This window comes from Balaenoptera ricei, chromosome 19 (assembly GCF_028023285.1).
Source record: "Balaenoptera ricei isolate mBalRic1 chromosome 19, mBalRic1.hap2, whole genome shotgun sequence".
In the NCBI taxonomy this organism is placed as follows: Eukaryota; Metazoa; Chordata; class Mammalia; order Artiodactyla; family Balaenopteridae; genus Balaenoptera; species Balaenoptera ricei.
Window position 1 is genome coordinate 14,236,681 of NC_082657.1, and position 19,914 is coordinate 14,256,594.

General features: G+C 51.3%; 1 protein-coding gene across 1 annotated transcript in view; it reads right to left on the reverse strand.

The window, feature by feature from the left end:
• The window catches only part of RYR1 (ryanodine receptor 1), a 117,571-nt gene that overhangs the window by 69,030 nt on the left and 28,627 nt on the right, over positions 1-19,914 (reverse strand). The window contains exons 28-44 of the mRNA XM_059903567.1: positions 17,179-17,573; positions 16,091-16,223; positions 15,101-15,261; positions 14,481-14,646; positions 12,054-12,140; positions 11,653-11,879; positions 9,483-10,095; positions 7,670-7,939; positions 7,126-7,326; positions 6,680-6,791; positions 5,274-5,420; positions 3,488-3,761; positions 2,622-2,736; positions 2,404-2,536; positions 1,928-2,022; positions 515-650; positions 82-268 (exon numbers count right to left, since the gene is read on the reverse strand). Of these exons, the coding sequence (XP_059759550.1) occupies positions 82-268; positions 515-650; positions 1,928-2,022; positions 2,404-2,536; positions 2,622-2,736; positions 3,488-3,761; positions 5,274-5,420; positions 6,680-6,791; positions 7,126-7,326; positions 7,670-7,939; positions 9,483-10,095; positions 11,653-11,879; positions 12,054-12,140; positions 14,481-14,646; positions 15,101-15,261; positions 16,091-16,223; positions 17,179-17,573 (3,452 nt within the window). The remainder of the gene's footprint in view (positions 1-81; positions 269-514; positions 651-1,927; positions 2,023-2,403; positions 2,537-2,621; positions 2,737-3,487; positions 3,762-5,273; positions 5,421-6,679; positions 6,792-7,125; positions 7,327-7,669; positions 7,940-9,482; positions 10,096-11,652; positions 11,880-12,053; positions 12,141-14,480; positions 14,647-15,100; positions 15,262-16,090; positions 16,224-17,178; positions 17,574-19,914) is intronic.

Consider the following 19,914-nt stretch of genomic DNA (forward strand, 5'->3'; position numbering starts at 1 on the left):
AGAGGAAGGCGGGTGGTGTGAGGAGGCAGCAGGGGCTCGGGGAGGGTAGTGGTTCTGTCGAGGAGGGGGCAGGAGACTCACAGCTCACGCCGCCGGTCCCTGCGGACTCCTGGGCCATCCCTCGCGGGGTCCTCGGAGATGCGGATGGCCTCTTCGATGGTGGCCAGCAGCCCCGAGCTGCCCTCGCCCCGCAGGGCAGGCCCGAAGCACTCAGGCTTGCGGATCAGCAGACGCACCACCACGTTGGCATTCTCCTCCACGCTCTCACCTGGTGGCTCGCGGGGTCAGGAGGCCTCATGAGCCACAGCCCAGGGTCCCTCCCTGGACGGCCCCTGACCTGGCACCCCAGGGGTGAACGTCAGGCCCCTGTTGACCTCCAGACCCTGCCCCGCGCCCACTTGCAGGCATCCCTGCCCAGGCCAGGCCTGTGGCCCAGTCTGTGGGCCACGCCCGAGGGAGGCTTTAGCCAGTGACCCCCAGCCTCCCGCCCTATTACCGCCGCCCCTTGCCTCACCGTTGACGAAGACAGCGAAGCGCAGGAAGTCCAGGTAGCGCTCGCCGCCGCAGGGGTTCCAGCCGATGTCTGGGTACCCTTTGGCCAGGAGTATGGGGCAGCTTTGGAGGCCACAGCCTGCCAAGTAGGACACCACCTGGGGGCACAGGAGGCTCAGCCAAAGGCTAGACCCACACCTCCTTCCTCCCCAAGGCTCAAGTCCCTGCCCATCCCTGGAGCTCCGCAATCCAATTTGGATCCCTCAGCAAACAATAACCCTCATCCTCCACCATCATTTCCCACCTGGACCATCACAGCCACCTCCTCCCTGGGCTCACTGTTCCCTTCAACCCCTAGTCTGTCCCCCACACAGTCAGAGAGACCCCTACTGTCTCACTTAGGGCTAAAGCCAGAGCCCTCGCTGTGGCCCATAGACCCTCCACACAATCTGCCCTTGTCAACTCCCTGCCCTCACATCCTAGCACTCACCCTGTCTCCCTCTGCTCCAAGCACACTGCTCTCTCTGCTGTTCCTCAAACTCATCAGGTTCACTCCTGCCTCAGCGCCTTTGCACTGGCTGCTTCCCAGCTTGGAATGCTCTTCCCCCTCATGTCCATATGGCCCCCATCTCCTTCAGAGCTTTACCTGAAGGTCACTTTCTCAGTGAGGCTTTCTCTGACCACTCGTGTCTAAACTCAGACACCCTCCCGACACTTGATATTTCTCTCCCTTGCTCACGTTTTTTCTTCCTTAACACTCGTCATTAGCTAATACACCACATATTTTACTTCTTCATCTTGTTTATTATCCACCCTCCCAACTAGAATGTCAGCTTCACAAGGACAAGGATTTTTGACTCTCAATCACTGTCATACCCCTACTGCCTTGGATGGGTCCTGACACATAGTAGGTGCTCAAAAACATTTGTTAAATAATAATACCATAATAGTAGATAACTGTCAGAGAGTGCTTACTGCTTTGTAAACGCTTTCGTGAGTTAACTTATTTAATCCGCAGAACAACTGTATGAAATTGTTTCTATTATATTCATTCTACAAATGAGGAGATGGAGGCCTGGAGAATTTAAGCCACTTGTCCAAGGCCACACAGCAAGAGAGTGGGGCTGGGAGTGGGGGTGGGGGCGGGGAGTTGAATCTAAGTTGCTGAACTCCAGAGCCCATGCCTTTCACTGCTACACACAGAAGCAGGGAGCACAGAGGGCCAAGAAACGTGCCAAGCCCACGTGGCTGGGGAGGGTGGGGTGTAGATTTTCACTCAGCCCCGTGAGCGAGTGACTGGGTCCTGTCCCTTTGCTGCAAATTATTCCCCTTCTGATTCAGTTCTGGACCATGCACAATGGCACCCATAGAGTGGGACCCAAATCAGCAGGTGCCCCAAGGGGCCAGGTATGGGCCAGGCCTTCTCCCTCCACACCTTCTCCAGATCCTGCTCCTGCAACGCCAAGGCCAGCTCGTTGTTGTCAATGACAGAGGCAGCTGCCACGTCCAGGGGCGTGGAGCCCTTCATGCCTGTGGGGGTGAGAGGCAGTGAGAATGCTCTTCAGAGGTGCCTAGCTGACTGTCTCACTTTTGCTTGCCTCACCTCCTCCAGGAAGCCCTCCTTGACCACCCCTTTTCCAGCCTGGGTCAGGTGGCTCCTCTGACTGTGCTTCTCCATCCCAGGGCTGATCAGTCCAGGCTGACACTGTCTGGGATGGGTTTGTCTACCCCACTCCACTGTGAACCCCATTAGGGCCAGGCCCAGGGCTGTCTGGGTATCCCCAGCACTGCTCATTACAGGTCCAGATCCAGGGTGAGTTGAGAGTGAGTGTTTGTTAAATGACTAAGTGAGCCAGCGGAGAGCAGGGCCAGCCTGGATGGACCGCCAGGAGTGGGCTCAGGGTTCCTCACCCAGGCCAATGCCGCTGTTCTCCAGCAGGTAGCTCAGGTGGTCAAACATGGAGCGCTGGTTCTGCCGGCTGATGCGGCAGAAGTAGCAGAGGAAGCGGCAGCAGCTGGTCACCATCTTGGGGAAGCGGATCTCCTGGGCAAGCAGGGTGGGCTGGTGGTCAGTGCCTGCCCGCTGGGGCCCCCTCCCCTGAGCTCCCCAGCCCACGCAGCCCCCTTACCTTGGATTCGCCGCCCCCAAGGACATTCACCATGACCTCCATGACTGTCTCATGCATGCCCAGCGCCCGCATCAGGTTCGGGTGTTGGTAGAAGACTCTGTTGTTCATGATGTTCCTGTGGACAGGTAGAGTGCACGGGGTCAAGTCCACGGAGAGCCTCCAGACCCCTGCGGGAGCCATCACCACCACTGTGGTAACAGTTAACATTTACTGAACTCCTAGTCTGTGCCCGGCACTACTCCCTTTACAGATCTGAACTCATTCAATCCTTATGTCCACTCTGTGATGCGGGAACTGGAATTATCCCTCTTTCACAGACAAGGAAACCAGAGGATCCAAGGTGGGCTCCCCCTGGGGCGGAGATCTTTATCATGTTGCATGTTGTAACCCCAAGTGCCTAGAAAGGGCCTGGCACACAGTAGGTGCTCAATAGATGTTTGCTGAGTGAATGAATGAGGCTCACTTGGCGCTGAGTGCTGAAGACTATTGTTATCATTATTATTATTACTGTTATTACCACTACATGAGCTCACTGAAGCCGCACCACAACTCTTCAAGATAAGCGTGGCTCTTCCCCAGTTTAGAGATGAAGAAACCGAAGCTCAAAGAGGGTAAATCTTGAGCCAAGAGTCACAGGTGAGTAGGAGCTGTTACCCAGGGGTGGGTGGAGAGGTAAGAGGGGGGGACATTACCTAGGGAGATGGGCTAGCTGCTGGGAGGAGCACACCACCCTGAGGATGGGGCAGAAGTGGGGAAGGACACATTATTGCATCCAGAGGACGTGAGCCGGTGGACAAGCTTGAGCCAGAAGGTCTCCCCTCCCTTCCCCGGGGATGTGCAGAGTCAGGGGAGGGGCGGGGCCTCACCCAATGCTCTGGATCATGAGGTTTTCCTCCTGGGGGCCCATCTGCACGATAAGCAGTGACCGGATCTGGCCAAGGCACTCAAGCAGACTCATGGTGTCCTCCACGGAGGAGGGTGAGATGGTATAGGCCCGGGGCAGGGCACGCAGCAGCTCCCCGAGTCCATCGTACTGCCGGTGCAGGAGGCTGAACATGGCCCGTACCAGCTCGGGGCTCTGCACAAAGTCCTCTTGGGCCCAACGCACCACTGTGTGGGACACCAGCTCCTGCAGCGACTCTGGGAAGGGGACACAAGGGTAGGAACACTCTTCCTGACCAGGGCCTTGAGCGAAAACGGTACAGAGGGCGCCCCTCTTTCCAGAGGGCTTCTCAGTTGCTAACCATTCACCTCCCGCCCTCCTCCTGCCAGGAGTGGGCAGATTCTGGCAGATTTTGTTCTGTGGCTCTAGGAGTCTCCCTATCCTCTTCACCCTATACCCAGACCATAAGTGCCCCCCTAAAAGCTTTAAGAGGAAAAAGCACTTGTATCACTGCAAAGTACCAGAGCATTATTCTGAGCACCTTTGAAAGTGCAAGTGGTAATTCCATTTGTTCTGTAAAAACACTGCTGATTTTTCATCATGGGAGACAACAGACACAAAGAAAAACGGTGAAGACTTTGGTGTCATCTGAAAATTATGTCAAAAATGAACTCTTTTATTTTCCCTGGCGATGTCCCCGGGACTCTCCTCTCCTATATCCAGCATCCATTTCTCTCCCTGTCTCTCTTTCTCTCCCAACCCTTTTTCTTCCCAGGATTTCTGGGAGAGAAGACAGATGTCTCCTGTGTCTCAGGGTCAGAAGAAACCTTCCTGCACTGGCACTGAATGATGGTGTCAATTCATGACCTGTGACATGTCCTACCTTCCTTCCATCTGCTCTACACGATCTGGACCCATCACTTCTGACTTCATATTCTGTACCTCCCCTCCTGCTCACTCTGCTCCAGCCACACTGGTCTCTAAACGCACCAAGCATGTTCCTGCCTCAGGGCCTTTGCACTGGCTGTTCCATCTGTACCAATCATCTTTCCCCAGATCTTTGCATACCTCACTCCCCCACTCCAACCTCTCCATCTTTGTCCCTCTCTCTCCTCTCACTCAGCTTTAGTTTTCTTCTTAATATGTATGGCCATCTGATATTATGGTATATGTATATTTGTATCTTTTGTAATATTCTAAATTCCTTGAGGGCAGGGACTTTGACTCTTCCCCCTACTATATTCCCTGGCCCTACCAACAGTGCCTGGCCCAGAGTTGGCCCAATAAAATTTCTTGAATGTAATAGAATAAACCCTCCACCAATGTTAGGGACTCTGTCCTTGTTATATGGTGTTAATATATAGTTTGCCTAATGACCCATGGCCCCAACATTTATCATGGCTGCTTTCCTAACCCCTCAGCATAGTAATCACTTTCACCAAGAAATAAGGGAAAAACAAAGAAAAGCCACAAGTACATGGAAGCCACGGTGGTGCATTAGTTGCCCCATCCCAAGGTTGGATGTATGCCTCTGCTCTGGCAGCCATGCACCACGCTGTTCCAACACACACACTGTGCAGCCCCAACTTTGGGGCCACGCCTCCAGCATGCCTCCTCTCTCACCCCTCTCTCCACTCCTCCTCTCTCATTAATACCCATCCACCCGTCCCTTGGGCTACTCCTGGTGGCCTGTCTTGGACCCAGAAACTCCCCAAGCGCAGGGCTGCTTGGGCCACCCCTGTGCCATCCCTGGTGGCCCCAGTCCTCACGGGGTTTGTGCTCCTCGGCAGGTGGCTCCTCCTCCGGTTTCTCCTCCTTCTTCTTCAGCAGCCGTACCTTCTCCAACAGGCCCATCAGGCGGCTGCCCAGGGTGGCTTCTTCCTCCGGTTCTTCCTCCTCCCCCGCCAGCTGAATTCCTGGAGGTGGTCAAGAAGGGAGGGCATGTCATTCATCATTCATTGCTTATTAATCGCCTCTTATCATTTACTTCTTTATTCATTCATGTGTTCACTCACTCATTTCTCATTCATGTGTGCATTCGTGGGGTTTTTCATTTGTTTCTTTATATGTTCATGTTTGTTCATTTATTCATTCCTTGAATCATTTGCCTTTTAAATCAACTATTGCAAGTATCTTCAAAGAACTAAAGGAAACCAAGTCTAAAGTATTAAAGAGAACTATGATGACAATGTCTCATCAAACAGAGAATATTAATAGAGGTAGATAATGTAAACAATAACCATATAGAGTTGAAAAGTACAAAAACTGAAATTTAAAAAACACTAGAGGGGTACAACAGCATACTTGAGCTGGTAGGAGAAAGAATCAATGAACTTGAAGATAGAACAACAGAGGTTATCCAGTCTGAAGAAAAACTAACAGAGCCTCAGAGACCTGTGGGACACCATCTAGTGTACCAACATACGCATAATGGGAGTCCTAGAAGGAGAGATGAGAAAGGAGCAGAAAAATATTTGGAAAAATAATGGCCTCAAAGTCCCAAATTTGATGAAAAATATTAATCTACACATCCAAGAAACTTGGTGGCCTAGTGGTTAGGATTCCTGGCTTTCACTGCCATGGCCTGGGTTCGATCCCTTGTTGGGGAACTGAGATCCCACAAACCGCATGATGCGGCAAAAAACAAAAACAGCTCAAGTAGGATAAATTCATTGAGCTCCACACCTAGATACATCATACTCAAACTGCTTAAAGGCAAAGGTAAAGAGAAATCTTGAAAGCCAGCCAGGGAAAAATGACTCATCACATATAAGAAAATCTCAGTAAGATTATCAGCTGACTTATGAGAAAAAATAGAGGTCATCCATCCATCCCTCCAGCCATCCTTCTTTTCATTCATCCAAACCAGTCAGCCATCTCTTCACCCATTTCTTTATTCGGCCATCCTTCTCTCCATCAATTCACACACTCTTCCATCCAGCTATAGCCTACAGCCATTTGTCCACATATACATCCACCCAAATACCCATATAAACATATCCTTCCACTCATCATCTACCTGTTCACTAACATGTTCATTCATTCAGTCACTCATTCATTTTACCAACAGTTACTGCACAAATACTGTAGATATTTAAGATCAGGAAATCTTAGGAAAACTTCAAGACAGGTCTCAAGAACAAGTTTGGGAGGAGGATTCTCTGATCTCTCTTACCACAGTGTGTCAGCAGGTCTTGATGAAATTCGAGCAAATCCTGTTGGATCTCTTCAGGGACAGGACAATCTTCCTCATCCTCAGCATTTTTGAAGTTCAATAGCATGTTGATCTAGGGGAAGGTCAAAGATTAGAATGAGGGTCAGAGACCCCAGAGCAGGAACTCTGAAGTCAAGGATCAAAGATCCAATCGTGAGTTCCTGTCTAAGGTCATTAGTGAAGAATATCTGGGCGACTAAAGGTTCGAAAGGAGTCAGGGTCAGTCTGCGGTGACTCAGAAGTCTGGTTCAGAGAGAGGTAGAAGAGTAACAGATAAGTATATGGATAGGGTCAGAGGTCAAGCTCAGATTGAGAGGTTAAGTGAGTATCATCAGTGATCAGAGTAAGGGGAGAGGTTGAGGTTGGGTTTAGACAGTAAGGCCAGCTGGGGTCAGGGGTCAGAGGACCTGCTCCTGGGGTGGGGAGCGGAACTCGCGAGTACGTCGGGCAGTCTCAGCTGCAGTCATGGTGAAGGCTTTCACAAGGGTGCCGTAGCGGTCCCTCTGGTTGGCCTGGAGCTTGTCCACGTAGCGCTCTGCAAAGGCTGCAAGAGACTCCACACGGTGCTGCAGCTCTTGGTCACAGAAATACTCCAGCAGGTGACACATCTGTGGGATGACAGCCATGCAGTAGGAGGGATGGTGGTGAGACCATCAGGACTTCCTTGAAACTTTTCTTGCTTTCTCTCCCCACTCCATAGCCCTGCTCTGGTCCAGCCACCACTGTCTCCTGCCTGGATCCTCAAGCCAGCCATCTCCATGGTCTCATCCCTCTAATTCACCTCCCACATGGAAACCAGATAGCTCATTCAAAGCCAGCAGCACTCCACTGCTTTATGCCCTTCCACAGCTCCCCACTGCCTTGGGACAAAGTCCAGACTCAAGCCCCACCAGACCCTGTATGCCCTAGCCCAGAGGGATGGAGGCTGGAAAACAGGAAGAATCAGCCCACCTGTAACTTCACAGACTCCGGCAACTTCATCTGGAGCAGCCCCTCCTCCAAGTCGTCTTCTTTTTCCCCTTCTGCTGTCTCCTCTTCCTCTTTTTCCTCATCTTCCTTCTCCCGTGCCTCTTCCTCCTCATCCTCCTCCTTCTCCTCCTCATCCTCCTCTTCCTCCTCTTCTTCCTCCTCCTCCTCTTCCTCTTCTTCCTCAGTGAATACTTCAGGCTCAATCATCTTCAAGATCTGTTTCACATCCTCATCGCCAAAGATGCCCATCACCTATGGGACAAAGCCTGGGTCTGTCACTGTGGCCTGCAAGGCTTCCATAATCAAGACCCAGCCTCACTCTCCAGATATGTTTCTCCTGCACAGGCCAGATTCATTCCTGCATTGGCTGTATATGATTCCTCTTACAAGCAGGAATGGCATCCCCCTGCCCTGCCATCCATCCTCCTTAAGATCCCCCCAGATCCACACCCTGTGTCCCACGTACATGGCCCAGACTACATAGCCAAACATGAGCACCTCTCCCTTCACAAGGAAGTGTCCTTTTTCCCAAGCTTGAGCATTTGTTACTCTGTAACAGGACACACCCTACACCTGAGGCCCTCATATCTCCCAGCATATGCTAGCTCTCAGTCAACATAATGAAGATGCTATCAGATGGAAGGAGAGCAGGTAGATAAAAGGGAAAAATAGTGGCGAAAGAGAGAGAGATGAATGAATGGGGGGAGGACTGGGTGACTGGGTGGATGAATTAACAGATGGAACAGTAGAGGTTTGATGGGGAGATGGATGGATGGGTGGATAATGAACTGAGAGGTGAAGGTAAAGGTGGAAGAAGAGATGGTGGGTAGATGGATGACAGGATAAATGATGTATAGATAGGTGGGTGGATAGATGGTTTGACAGACGCATAAGCAAGTAAATGAGTGGATGGGCAAATAGATAAATGGGTAAATAACCAGGCACTGGGGTAGGATGGATATGTGGATGGGTGGATAGGTTTGTGTATGAAAAATCGGATGGATGGATGGATATATGGATGAGTCATTAGATGGGTATGTGAATGAAAGGGGTACATGAAATGAAGAAAGGATAGAAGGATGGAGAACGAGTGAATTAAAGGGTGTAGATGGTTGGATGGATTTGTGGGTACGTGGATGGGTCTTAATATATATGGATAGAGAGATGCATGGATTGATGGACAGATAGGTGGAAGATGGAGAAATGGATGAATCTGTGGATGGGTGGATGAATGGATGCACAGGTGGAAGGAAGATGATGGTTGAATGCATGAAGGGAAAGATAGATTAATAAATAAATGGGTAGGTGGATGGATGAATAGATGAAATGGTGGATGTAATGATGTGTGAATGAATGGAAGAATGAATGGACAACTAGATTGAAAGTTAGATAGATGGATACATGTATGGATGGATGGATAATTGGGTGGAGACTGGAAGGATAAATAGGTGAGGAACTTTTGGATGGAAAGATGGGGGTATGTTTGAATGAATAGGTGGATGGATGGAAAGGGTGGTGGAGGATGGATGAATGATGGTTGGTTGGATGGATGAATGGAAAGAAGGAAGTGATTACTAAACAGATGAATAGATGGCAGACGAATGGATGGAAGGAAAAGTGAATGAGTAGATGATAGAAGGATAAGTTGGAAGGTGAAGGGTATATGGACCGAGAGATGAACGGGCAGTTGGATGTATAAATGGGAGGGGAATGTATGTAGGTATGTATGTACGGATGGATGGATGATTTGGAATGTGAAAGAACAGGACAGAGGGAAGCAGGAGGAAGTCATTACCAGCAGGGTGGACACAAGCTTGAGCACGGGCACAAACTGGAACTCCACGGAGCCCCCGACAGGGTCACGTGCGTGCTGCCCACCGTCTCGCACTGCCTCCCCCAGCATTCTTAGTGCTTTGTCCCGAAGAGCCTCCAGAGGGATGCTGGGGCTGAGACGGGCTGGAGCTTCTGCCACCCCAGCAGCTGGCAGGGCAGCCACAAAACAGGGAGCTAAGAAATGGTGTGGAGGCCGCAGCGAGGTGGTGACGCCGACACCAGGAAGGCCGTAGCGGCGGGGACCATTATCTGCTCTTTTTCCAGGCGGGAAGAGGGTGATGGCACGGGTCTCAGGAGTGAGGGGCACGATGTACTCAGAGAGCATGGAGCGGCGGCTGCGGCAGGCACTTTCGAGATGGATGCTGATGAGGAGGTCGTAGTAACCTGCACGCAGGGGGCCGGGCAGGTGCGCGTCTTCCAGGGCGTGCAGCAGCTGTGCCTGGTCCACGTGGCTGCACAGAGCATGTGCCACGCGGTTGTTGCCCAGGGCGCACACAGCGCGGTAGAGGCGGAGGGTGTGCGAGTGGAACCGCTGCAGGTCCAAGCGCTCCGACAGCTCCAGGATGTCCATGCATCTGCAGTGGAGATGGGCCACGTTCAGGGACTCAGCAGGCAGAGGAGGTGAGAGACAGAGACACAGACCACAGAGAGGCAAAGAGGTGCTCAGGTGAGTGTTGGTGGCCCCAGCAGCGAATCCCAGTGTTCTGCTGGGTCAAGGTTCTGTGAGGTCTGTGGAGCTGAGTCTAGGAGTCTTTTAATGGTTCTGGAAGTCCCTCAGTGGTCTGGGGGCTCCCTGACATACATCTGGGATTTGTGGGATGGTCTGGTACTCTGGGGATCTAAGAGTCCATGGGAAATATCTGGTGACCCTGAGATGTATCTAGGATCCCAAGTTGGGTCTGAATCCCCCTCTGGCAGGTCTGAGTACCCTGGTTATATCTGAGCACCACCAGAATGTAAACTCCACCAGTACAGGACATTTCTGCCTCTTTTGTTTATTTGTTTGCTTGCTATATTCCCAGCACCTAAAAAGGACTTAGCGGGCTTCCCTGGTGGCGCAGTGGTTAAGAATCCACCTGCAGGGGAAACGGGTTGGAGCCCTGGTCCGGGAAGATCCCACATGCTGCAGAGCAACTAAGCGAGTGCGCCACAACTACTGAGCCCGCGAGCCGCAACTACTGAAGCCCGCGCGCCTAGAGCCTGTGCTCCGCAACAAGAGAAGCCACCGCAATGAGAAGCCTGCGCACCGCAACGAAGAGTAGCCCCCCGCTCGCTGCAACTACAGAAAGCCCACATGCAGCAACGAAGACCCAACACAGCCAAAAATAAATAAATAAATAAAGGAATTAGCAAATAGTATGTGCTCAATAAATATTTGTTGTAGGAACAAATGAATAAATGGGTGTGTCTGAGGCCCCTGGGGATGGGTCTGAGTCCTCCTGGGCAGGTCTGAGTCCCCTGAGTTATACAAGAGCATTACTAGAATGTCCGTTCACAAGAGCTTGGTGTCTCCAGGCTAGAATTATGCTGTCACACAGGAGGAGCTCAGAGCTATTTGTCCAATCAGTGAATAAAGGAAAGATGAAGCATCTTCCTGGGGTGAGTCTGGGATCCTGGCCACATTTAGAGTCCTTAAAAGCTTTCCTGTCATCCATATGAATACTCTTTAGCTCGGTGTGTCTGGGTTCCCTGGAGCAGGTTAGATATCTCCAAGGGATACCTCTAAAGTCTCCTGGGTATGTCCAAGAGAACCTGGGGTGCCTCCAGGCCTGTCTGAATAATGTGCAAGACTCTCTGAGGTGCACTTGAGGCCCCTGGGGTGTTGTGTGGTCTCCTTGATGTGGATCTGGACTCCCTGCAATGGGTTTGGAGCCCGTGGGTGAGTCTGGAGTCCACTGGGGTGTTAGCTGGGGATGCCTGGGCTGAGTCTGGGTCCCCTGAGGTGGGTCTGAGCCTGCTGAAAGGGATTTAGAGCCCCCTGGAGTGTTATCTGGGGATGGTAAGGTAGGCCTGGGGCTTCCTGGGGTGTTGTGTGGAGTCCCGGGGTAGTGGGGAGGGGCACCGGGTGGGATCCAGACCCCAGAGGGCTTGCAGTATCCGCCCCACCCATGGGCGCCGGGGCTGTCCCTGACCGGTTCTCCTCGGGGATGTGCAGCGCCATCATGGTCAGCGGCTCCTGGCACTGCACAGCCCAGCCCAGCCGCTCGCCCGCACGTCGCGTGTCCACCTGCAGGAAGTGGTTGGGCATGCGGCTCCACGACACGGGCATCAGCATCTGCATCTCGAGCCGCGGCGGGCACTGTGGGGTGGGGTTCTTGCGCTCGCTCATAAACATGGCGGCCGACAGCGGCATGATGTTCTGGGGACACAGGGGTACGCACATGTCAGGATTCCCCACCCTGTCTCTCCTGCCACTCTGTTTCCAAGAAGCCCTCCCGGATTTCTCCCCCCACTTCAGCCGCTCTGCCAGCCTGACCTCCCATACCTCTGTCCTCAGCCTGCCCCCCTTAGTGCCCCATCACTGCACCCTGACCTTCTGCTTCCCCAGCTCAAACTGGATGACGTTCTGGTGTGTCGGCAGGACAAAGACAGCAGGAAACAGCTTTGTATTGGGTTCCACCTGGGAAGGGAGAAGAGGGCAGGGTGAGGAAGAAGACGAACTGGAGGTGGTATTGACTCTGGATCCCCGACTCGGGAGCCAGTTGCCCCAGCCTGATGCTGCTGCTGTCTACAGATCCAAACTCAGGCACTGGAGGCTCCACAAGAGCCCTGAAGTGGCTCATGGGCTGCACCACCTCTGATCCAGTGAGGCCAACCTCCTCCACCTCCCCCAGGGCAACCTGTCGTCCGGGTCTTCGCGCACATCGTGCCCACCCCCACCCACGAATGCCATTCCTGTTTCTCTCCCAAGCACTTACTTAATCTTCACAGTTCAAAAAGCGTCCTCTGACTGCCTTTCCCTGCAGCCCCTCTGATCTTTTTTTTTTTTTAATTTTTATTTATTTATTTATTCGCCTATTTATTTATTTGGCTGCGTTGGGTCTTTGTTCCTGCACACGGGCTTTCTCTAGTTGAGGCGAGCGGGGGCTACTCCTCGTCACAGTGTGCGAGCTTCTCATTGTGGTGGCTTCTCTTGTTGCAGAGCGTGGGCTCTAGGCGCGCGGGCTTCAGTAGTTGTGGCACGCATGCTCAGTAGTTGTGGCTCGCGGGCTCTAGAGCGCAGGCTCAGTTGTGGCGCACGGGCTTAGTTGCTCCGCGGCATGTGGGATCTTCCCAGACCAGGGCTCGAACCCGTGTCCCCTGCATTGGCAGGCGGATTCTTTTTTTTTTTTTTTTTTTTGGCTGTGTTGGGTCCTCGTTTCTGCACGAGGGCTTTCTCTAGTTGCGGCGAGCTGGGGCCACTCTTCATCGCGGTGCGCGGGCCTCTCACTATCGTGGCCTCTCTTGTTGCGGAGCACAGGCTCCAGACGCACAGGCTCAGTAGTTGTGGCTCACGGGCCCATTTGCTCCGTGGCATGTGGGATCTTCCCAGACCAGGGCTCGAACCCGTGTCCCCTGCATTGGCAGGCAGATTCTCAACCACTGCGCCACCAGGGAAGCCCGGCAGGCGGATTCTTAACCACTGCGCCACCAGGGAAGTCCCGCCCCTCTGATCTTTGAAGAGAAACCCACCCAGGTTCTAACACAACAAACACCACTATCTGTGAAGCAGTCTTGCCAAACCGGAATCTAATCCAATCTAATCTGGACCCATCTCCCAGTTTGCAAGAAAATACAGGGGACAGAGGAAAATGTTTAAATGACACCTCAGGTGTGCATCAGCCGGATTCAGCCTGTGGGAAACTAGGCCAGCACTCTTCGGATGGTAGTATGCACACGAATGCCCTGAGATTTATTTAAAAAATCAGATTCTGATTGGGCAGGTCTGGGTAAGAGCCTGAGATTCTGCATTTCTAACAGGCTCCCAGGTGATGCAGAGCCTGCTGGTCCAGGGACCACACTTTGAGGAGCAAAGTTCTACCAGACAGACAGCTGGTTTCTTCAATGAATACATTTCAAAGGGGAAAAAAAGAAAAAAATGGAAGGGAAATCTACATACGAAAAGAGACTGAAGGGACTTGGCAACCAACTAAAACATATCGCCTTATTTAGATTCTGATTCAAACAAATGGTAAAAAGACATTTTTGAGACAACCAGAGAAGTTTGACCATGGGCTGGATATCTGGGGATATCTAAGAATTCTTGGGGTTTTTTAAAAGATAATAGTGGTATTGTGGTTATGTTTTTAAAAAGAATCCTTAACTTTTAGAGATACATACTGAAAAGAGACAACCCATATGATATCTGGGATTTCCTTCAAAATCCTCCAGTGGGTGTGGATAAAGATGGATCAAGGTTGGCCGTGAGTGGGTACTAGCTGGAGCTATGTAATGGGGACATGGAGGCTCATTATGCTATTCTAGTTTTGCATATTTTTTAAATTCTCCATTTAAAATAAAGTTTTATAAAATAAATAAAGTTAGATGGATTAAGGGATAGATAGCAGATTCGTGGTAGTAGGTATTTGGGCATTCATGATACAATTCCTTTAATTTTGCTGTATGCTTGAAATCTTTCATAATAAAGTGATGAAAAGGAAAATCCCACCTTAGAATTTTGGCCCATCCTAGGATGTTCCCTGATTGGTGAAAAGGTGGCGACTGGTATCACCCAGCCCAAGAGGGATATGGACCTCTCTCCAAAGTCAAGGCTCTGCTCTGTCTCCCCCTTTCTGGATGTCAGTTCGATGAATGGTTCACCTAGGTGGTCTCCCAGGAACCTCCCAGCTCTGGCCTGTCCTGAGGCTGTTTTATCCTGTCTCTCTGGGGTCTGCCCTCAGAGGGTGTCTGGGAGGGCTGTCCCGGGATGCTGAGACACGAGGACGCTATCGCTAAGTTGCTGAATGAGGGCTGGGCTTACCTGGAAAAAGGTGTTGCTCTCTTTGCCGTTGGCGGTAAAGGTCATTAGGCCAGTGGCCAAGTCCACCAGGCAGCCAATGACAAGGTCCGTGTGGCTGACCCGGCCCTGCTGCCCGGGGCTCACGAAGTCTCCACCCCACACCATGTAGCAGTTGCTGCACTTGAGGCTAGAGGACACAGGAGTGATCAGTGCCCGGATCGTCAGCCAAGGCGCTCTGGACCCTGGACACCCCCTTCCCTGAGCTCCCGGAATACCATGACTCAGAGCCCCACCCCCAAACACCCGCCACCTGCAGACCTGAGTGCTGAAACCCCTCACCCCAGACCCTGAGCCCCTCGGAGCTAGAATTCTTAGAAGCTGGTGGGGGAAAGGAGTGTTTCCAGAACGAGGAGAAGGAGAAGGCGAGCAGGAGGAGAGAATAGAAAAAGGAGGTAAACTAGAAAGAGGACGGCAAGATGGAAGAGGAGGAGAAAATGGAAAAGAAGAAGTGGACAAAGAAGAGGAGGAGGGAAAACACAGAGCAGGAGCCGTGGGAGGAAGACGAGCAGGAAGAGGGGAGGAAAGGAGGAGGCGCCCAGCGCTGACCTCCGGTCTCCCACGGCCCCCGCCCCTCCCCGCACCTGCTGTGGATGTTGCCTTGCTCGTCCCCCATGGTCACCGTCACCACCCGGACCTTGCTGAGGTCGAAGTTCATGTCGTGCTGATGGTAGTCGGGGGTGACCCAGCCCACCCACACGCAGCTGGGCTCCTGGCCGGCGAAGACCCTCACGGAATAATAGTACTGAAGAGGCAAAGGGGGGACTGGTGGTCAGTGGGCTTCCCTGAGACTCTGAGTTGATTTCTCTGGATTCTCAGTGTCCTCTGGGAGTTTAACAAGAAGTTGCTGGATTTGAGACCCCCTGGGTCTGTGTCCCTCTGTTTCTGTGTTTACTGATGTATTCCTAGATTCGGGAATCCTTTGGGCCTGTTTTGTGATACACCCAAATTTGGGTCCCTCCCCAGGTTATACAGCAAAGTTATAAATAAATAATAGCTAACAAATAGCTCACAAATGAACTCACTTAAATCCTTACAATCACCATCAAGTGGATACACTTTTTATCTCCATTTTACTGATGGGGAAACCATAGCGCTTCCCCAGAAGAGAAGACATAGAGCCGTGAAGTGACACCCAGGTAGCCTGCGACCCTAACCACTAGGCTGTTTGTCTCAGAAAAGATTCCAGATTTGGCGAATCCCCAAACTGTATTGGAATAATTGTGAATTTTGGTTCCCAGGAATATACTAGAATAGCTACTAAATTTGGGGTGTTGAGTTTATATGGGTGAACCCAAATATTGGGGTGCGGAGTCTATGTTGGCTTATCCCTGGGATTTGGGGGGCCCTGGGAGTTATACCAGTGTGCCCCATGGCTTCATTGTGTTCCCTGCAATCTTTAGGCCCCTAGCTATACGGATTTAGGGGTTCAAAGGGTTAAATTGATGTGTGCTGTATTTTGTGGTCTCCAGTATATATTGGGGTGTCCCCAGATAAGGGCAATTACTGGGGATTACGGCATGAAGTTTGGAGATCTGGGGGGGGGGCTGAAGTTGAGGGTCCCCGGTTCGCACCGTCGTGGTATTGAGGATGATCTCAGGGTCATCACGGTCGTCAGCAGGCACCACCTCGTGAGGGAGTCGGGGCAGAGTGGGGGTGGCTGGTGGCTGGGTCATCATGGCGGCCTTCTTGGCCTTGAACAAGAACCTGGTGGTGAAGAGGAGAGGCTGTCATGAGACTCACTCTCAAGCCCAGCTCCCCAGCCTTCTCCATCACAACGTTTGTGCCTCCACATCCATCCTAAATAAGCCCCGTTTCTAATACCCAAGGCCTCGCCTCTAGAGGGATGAAATTCCCAGCTGCACCAGCAAAGTCCACCCTGGAGGAGCTCTGTGCTTTCGGATGCCGGGTTACCCAGATTTAAAGGTGCCTCTGGGAACATGGAGGTTCCCTTGGGGAGCATACAATGGTCCCCTAAGTCACCATTTCTCATATGGGTGCTAAAGGCATTTGGGAAAGGACAATTCTTCATTGGGCACTGTCTTGTACATTGAAGACATGTAGAATCCCTGGAGCCCCCAGCAAGCAGTACCTCCCCCCAAAACTGTGATAACTAAAAATCTCCCATCATTTCCAAACATCCCCTCAAGAGACACAGAACTAAATCCCACTAAAAACTACTGCCACAGTAGGGGAAAAGCAGATTTAGTTTCATTTCAAATTTAATGCCCTTTGAGGGTCTCCCTTGAAGTTAGTTTTTGGGGGTACATTTGAGACACAGAAGTGACCCCAATTTAGAAGACCAAAGATGCTCACTGGGATACCTTGGGGTACAGTCAACTTTCCCAAGATTCTGAGGTCCCCTTTAGTGTTCACAGATAATGAAGTCCATTGGATGAAAAGCTTTGGTACCCCAAGGACCGTGGAGTTCTCCATAGATATAGTGGGGCATCCCGATTTTACATTCTCAGGGAAATTAGAGCATCCCAGGGAAATAATAGCGTTCACTCGAGACATAACAGGATCCCTCAGTAATCTGACCCCATTTAGCATATATGGGCCCACTTTGGGATACAGTGGGGTTTCTCAAGTTATTGAGGTTGCCTAATTGGGGGTCCCAGGACAGACCCCCAAACCCCACCCTGCCCCACCCTTGACTCACCCTCTCTTCTTGTTCTTCTCTGTGGTAGCATCCTTCTCATTCTCTGCCCTGGGAGGCTGGGCCTCTACCCCAGCCTGGGCGGTGCCCCCGGATGACCCATCCTTGCCAGTTCCTTCTTTGCCCAGCTCAGCCTCGCCCCAGTGCCCAGCTGAGCGGCGCAGGTTTTCATAGTCGGGATCGGGCTCCGCTGCCCGGGCCTCATCCTCAGCAGGAGGCTGCAGGCCAGGGGGTGCCAGAGGGGTGGCCCCCGCGGTGCAGCGGAAGTGCTGGTGGAACTGGACCGGAAGGCTGAGCCGCAGAAAGAGCATCTCCACCAGACTGTTCTGGGAGCCCCACGTGCGGTGGGTCAGGCGCAGGCAGGGGGGTGTATCCACGGTGCCGTCCACACGAGTCACCTGTGGGGGGGAGGCAGGAAGCACTGAGCCAGGAGGGTGAGCTAGGCCATTGGTCCTAAACCTTATTACACACAGAGTCACCATTAGGCCTCAGAGCACTGTGTGAGAATTAGCCAAAGACTCACTCCTCCGAGCGTACGAACTCCCATGGGACACACAGCTTGGCCGTGGGGTGCATTCAGCTTTCTGTCTACCTTTGTCTGGACACCTTTGTACAGTGGGCAGCCCTGGTCAGACACTGGAATCACTTGGGGAGCTTTCAAAACCTTCCTGCACACAGGGCTCACTCCAGACCAGGTCATCCACCCATCCACCCATTCATTCTTCCATCCTTCCGTCCACCAATCCATCCATCCATCCATTCACCCATCCATCCATCTAACACTACACGAATATTTCCTGAGCACCTACTGTGTGCCAGGTACTGTTCCAAGTGCTGGGAACACATCAGTGAACAGAACAAGGTCTCTGCCCTCCTGCTCTCTTGGGGAGACGTCTTGGGGAGAGCAGCCCAGAAGGGTCAGATTTTTTTAAAGGCTCCCCAGATGAATTTTTGTTAGACTTGTTGTTTGTGGAAATGTAACACTCAGAAGAATGCACACATCGTAAGTGCACAGCACAATGAGGTTCTGGAGGGACCACGCCTGTGTACCCAGCACTCAGATGGAGAAATGGAACACCACCAGTCCCCCTGGGAGCTCCCTCAGTGCCCGTTTAGTCACTACACTCTCGAAGATAGTGAGGGATTCTGATGAGGGAAATGCACCGACCTGGCCTAAATAAAGGGCAGGAGCTGAGAGAGGGACAGGCGTCTGGCCTGTGCGCTCCAAAGGCAGACTCTCAAGTTTTCTGGAGATTCCATAAACAACTGGAGCAGTTCCCTTTCTTTGATGCCCCACCTCAAGTTGACCTCCTCAAGGACCAATTGCCAAGAGAGACCTCTGCACTCCTCACCAGCCAGTGAATTCACCCCAAAACTGTGCAACCAAGACTGTCTGCAGGGTCGTTTTCTCCCCTCTCTCTCATCTCTCTTATAAATCCTGTTTTGCCTCTGCTCCTTGGCAAGCCTACTGACCATCTCCTTCCTGTGATTGGTATGCAAAGTAACTAAATGTCCGATGATTATTCGTTCACAGTTAACACCCTTCTGACTTAGCACATCACAGATTAGCTTTGCCCATTCTTGAACTTTCTGTGAATGGGATCCTACAGTATGTGCTCTTTTGTGTCTGGCTTCTTTCATTCAACATTACGTCTGTGAGATTCGTCCATGTGGTTGTGGGTAGGTTAGTTTATTCATTCTCACTGCTGTCTAGCATGCTGTTCTTTGGGTTGAGAACACCATCTGGCAGTGGCAGGGATTGGGAGGTTCACGTCTTCCCCACCATCCTCTCCCGCCCCAGGCACCTCTCTGGTCTTCGTGCTCCCACTCTCGCCTCCTACAATCCACTGTCAATAGAGACCTTTCCAAAACTCAGATCTAGACTGGACATTCCCCTGTTTAAAACCCTTCCGTTTTTACCTAGCCTTAAAATGCCTTCCCACAAATTATTTATTAATTATAAAGAGAAAAGTAGTAACTTGATGGTGGAGAAACTTGGCAGACTCCACCATAACCAAATAGTCAAAGTTAATGTAATCAGTAATAAGACATAATGATATGATGTGCCGCCCTGATATTCTGCATCAAGAAGAACACAACCTCTTTGCTATGGTATTCGCGCCAAATACATGAGGAATATTCTGCAAAATAACTGGTCTGTACTCTTCAAAAATGTCAATATCATGACAGACAAAGAAACACTCAGAAACATTCTACATTGAAGACTAAAGAGACATAACAGCTAACTGCAACGTGTAACTGCGGATTGGATTTTGGACCAGAAAAATAAAAAGAGACATCATTGCCACGATTAACAAAATTTGAATATGGATTGTAAATTAGGTAACAGTATGTATCAATGTAAATTTTCCTGATTTTCATAACTGCAGCTCTGTAAGAGCACAGCCTGTTCTGAAGAAATGCACATTGAAATATTTAGGGATAAAGAGGCGTGACGTCTCCAACTTACCTAAATAATTCAGGAAAGAGAAAGAGAGACAGAATGTGAGAGGGAGATCTGAACGATGCCTAGGATGGGAAAACTGAGGCTCAGGAGGAGACAGTCACAGGCCCAGGTCATACAGCAGGTAAAAGGCCAACTCCAGGTCTGATTCTAAAGTACCAGCTGAAGCTTAGCCACGTGGAATTCAAGTTCTTCCCAGGTTGAGAAAAAGACTATCACTTCGATTTATGCGGGTTTTTATTGTCAGAATCTGACCCTGAGTTTAACCTTGGGAA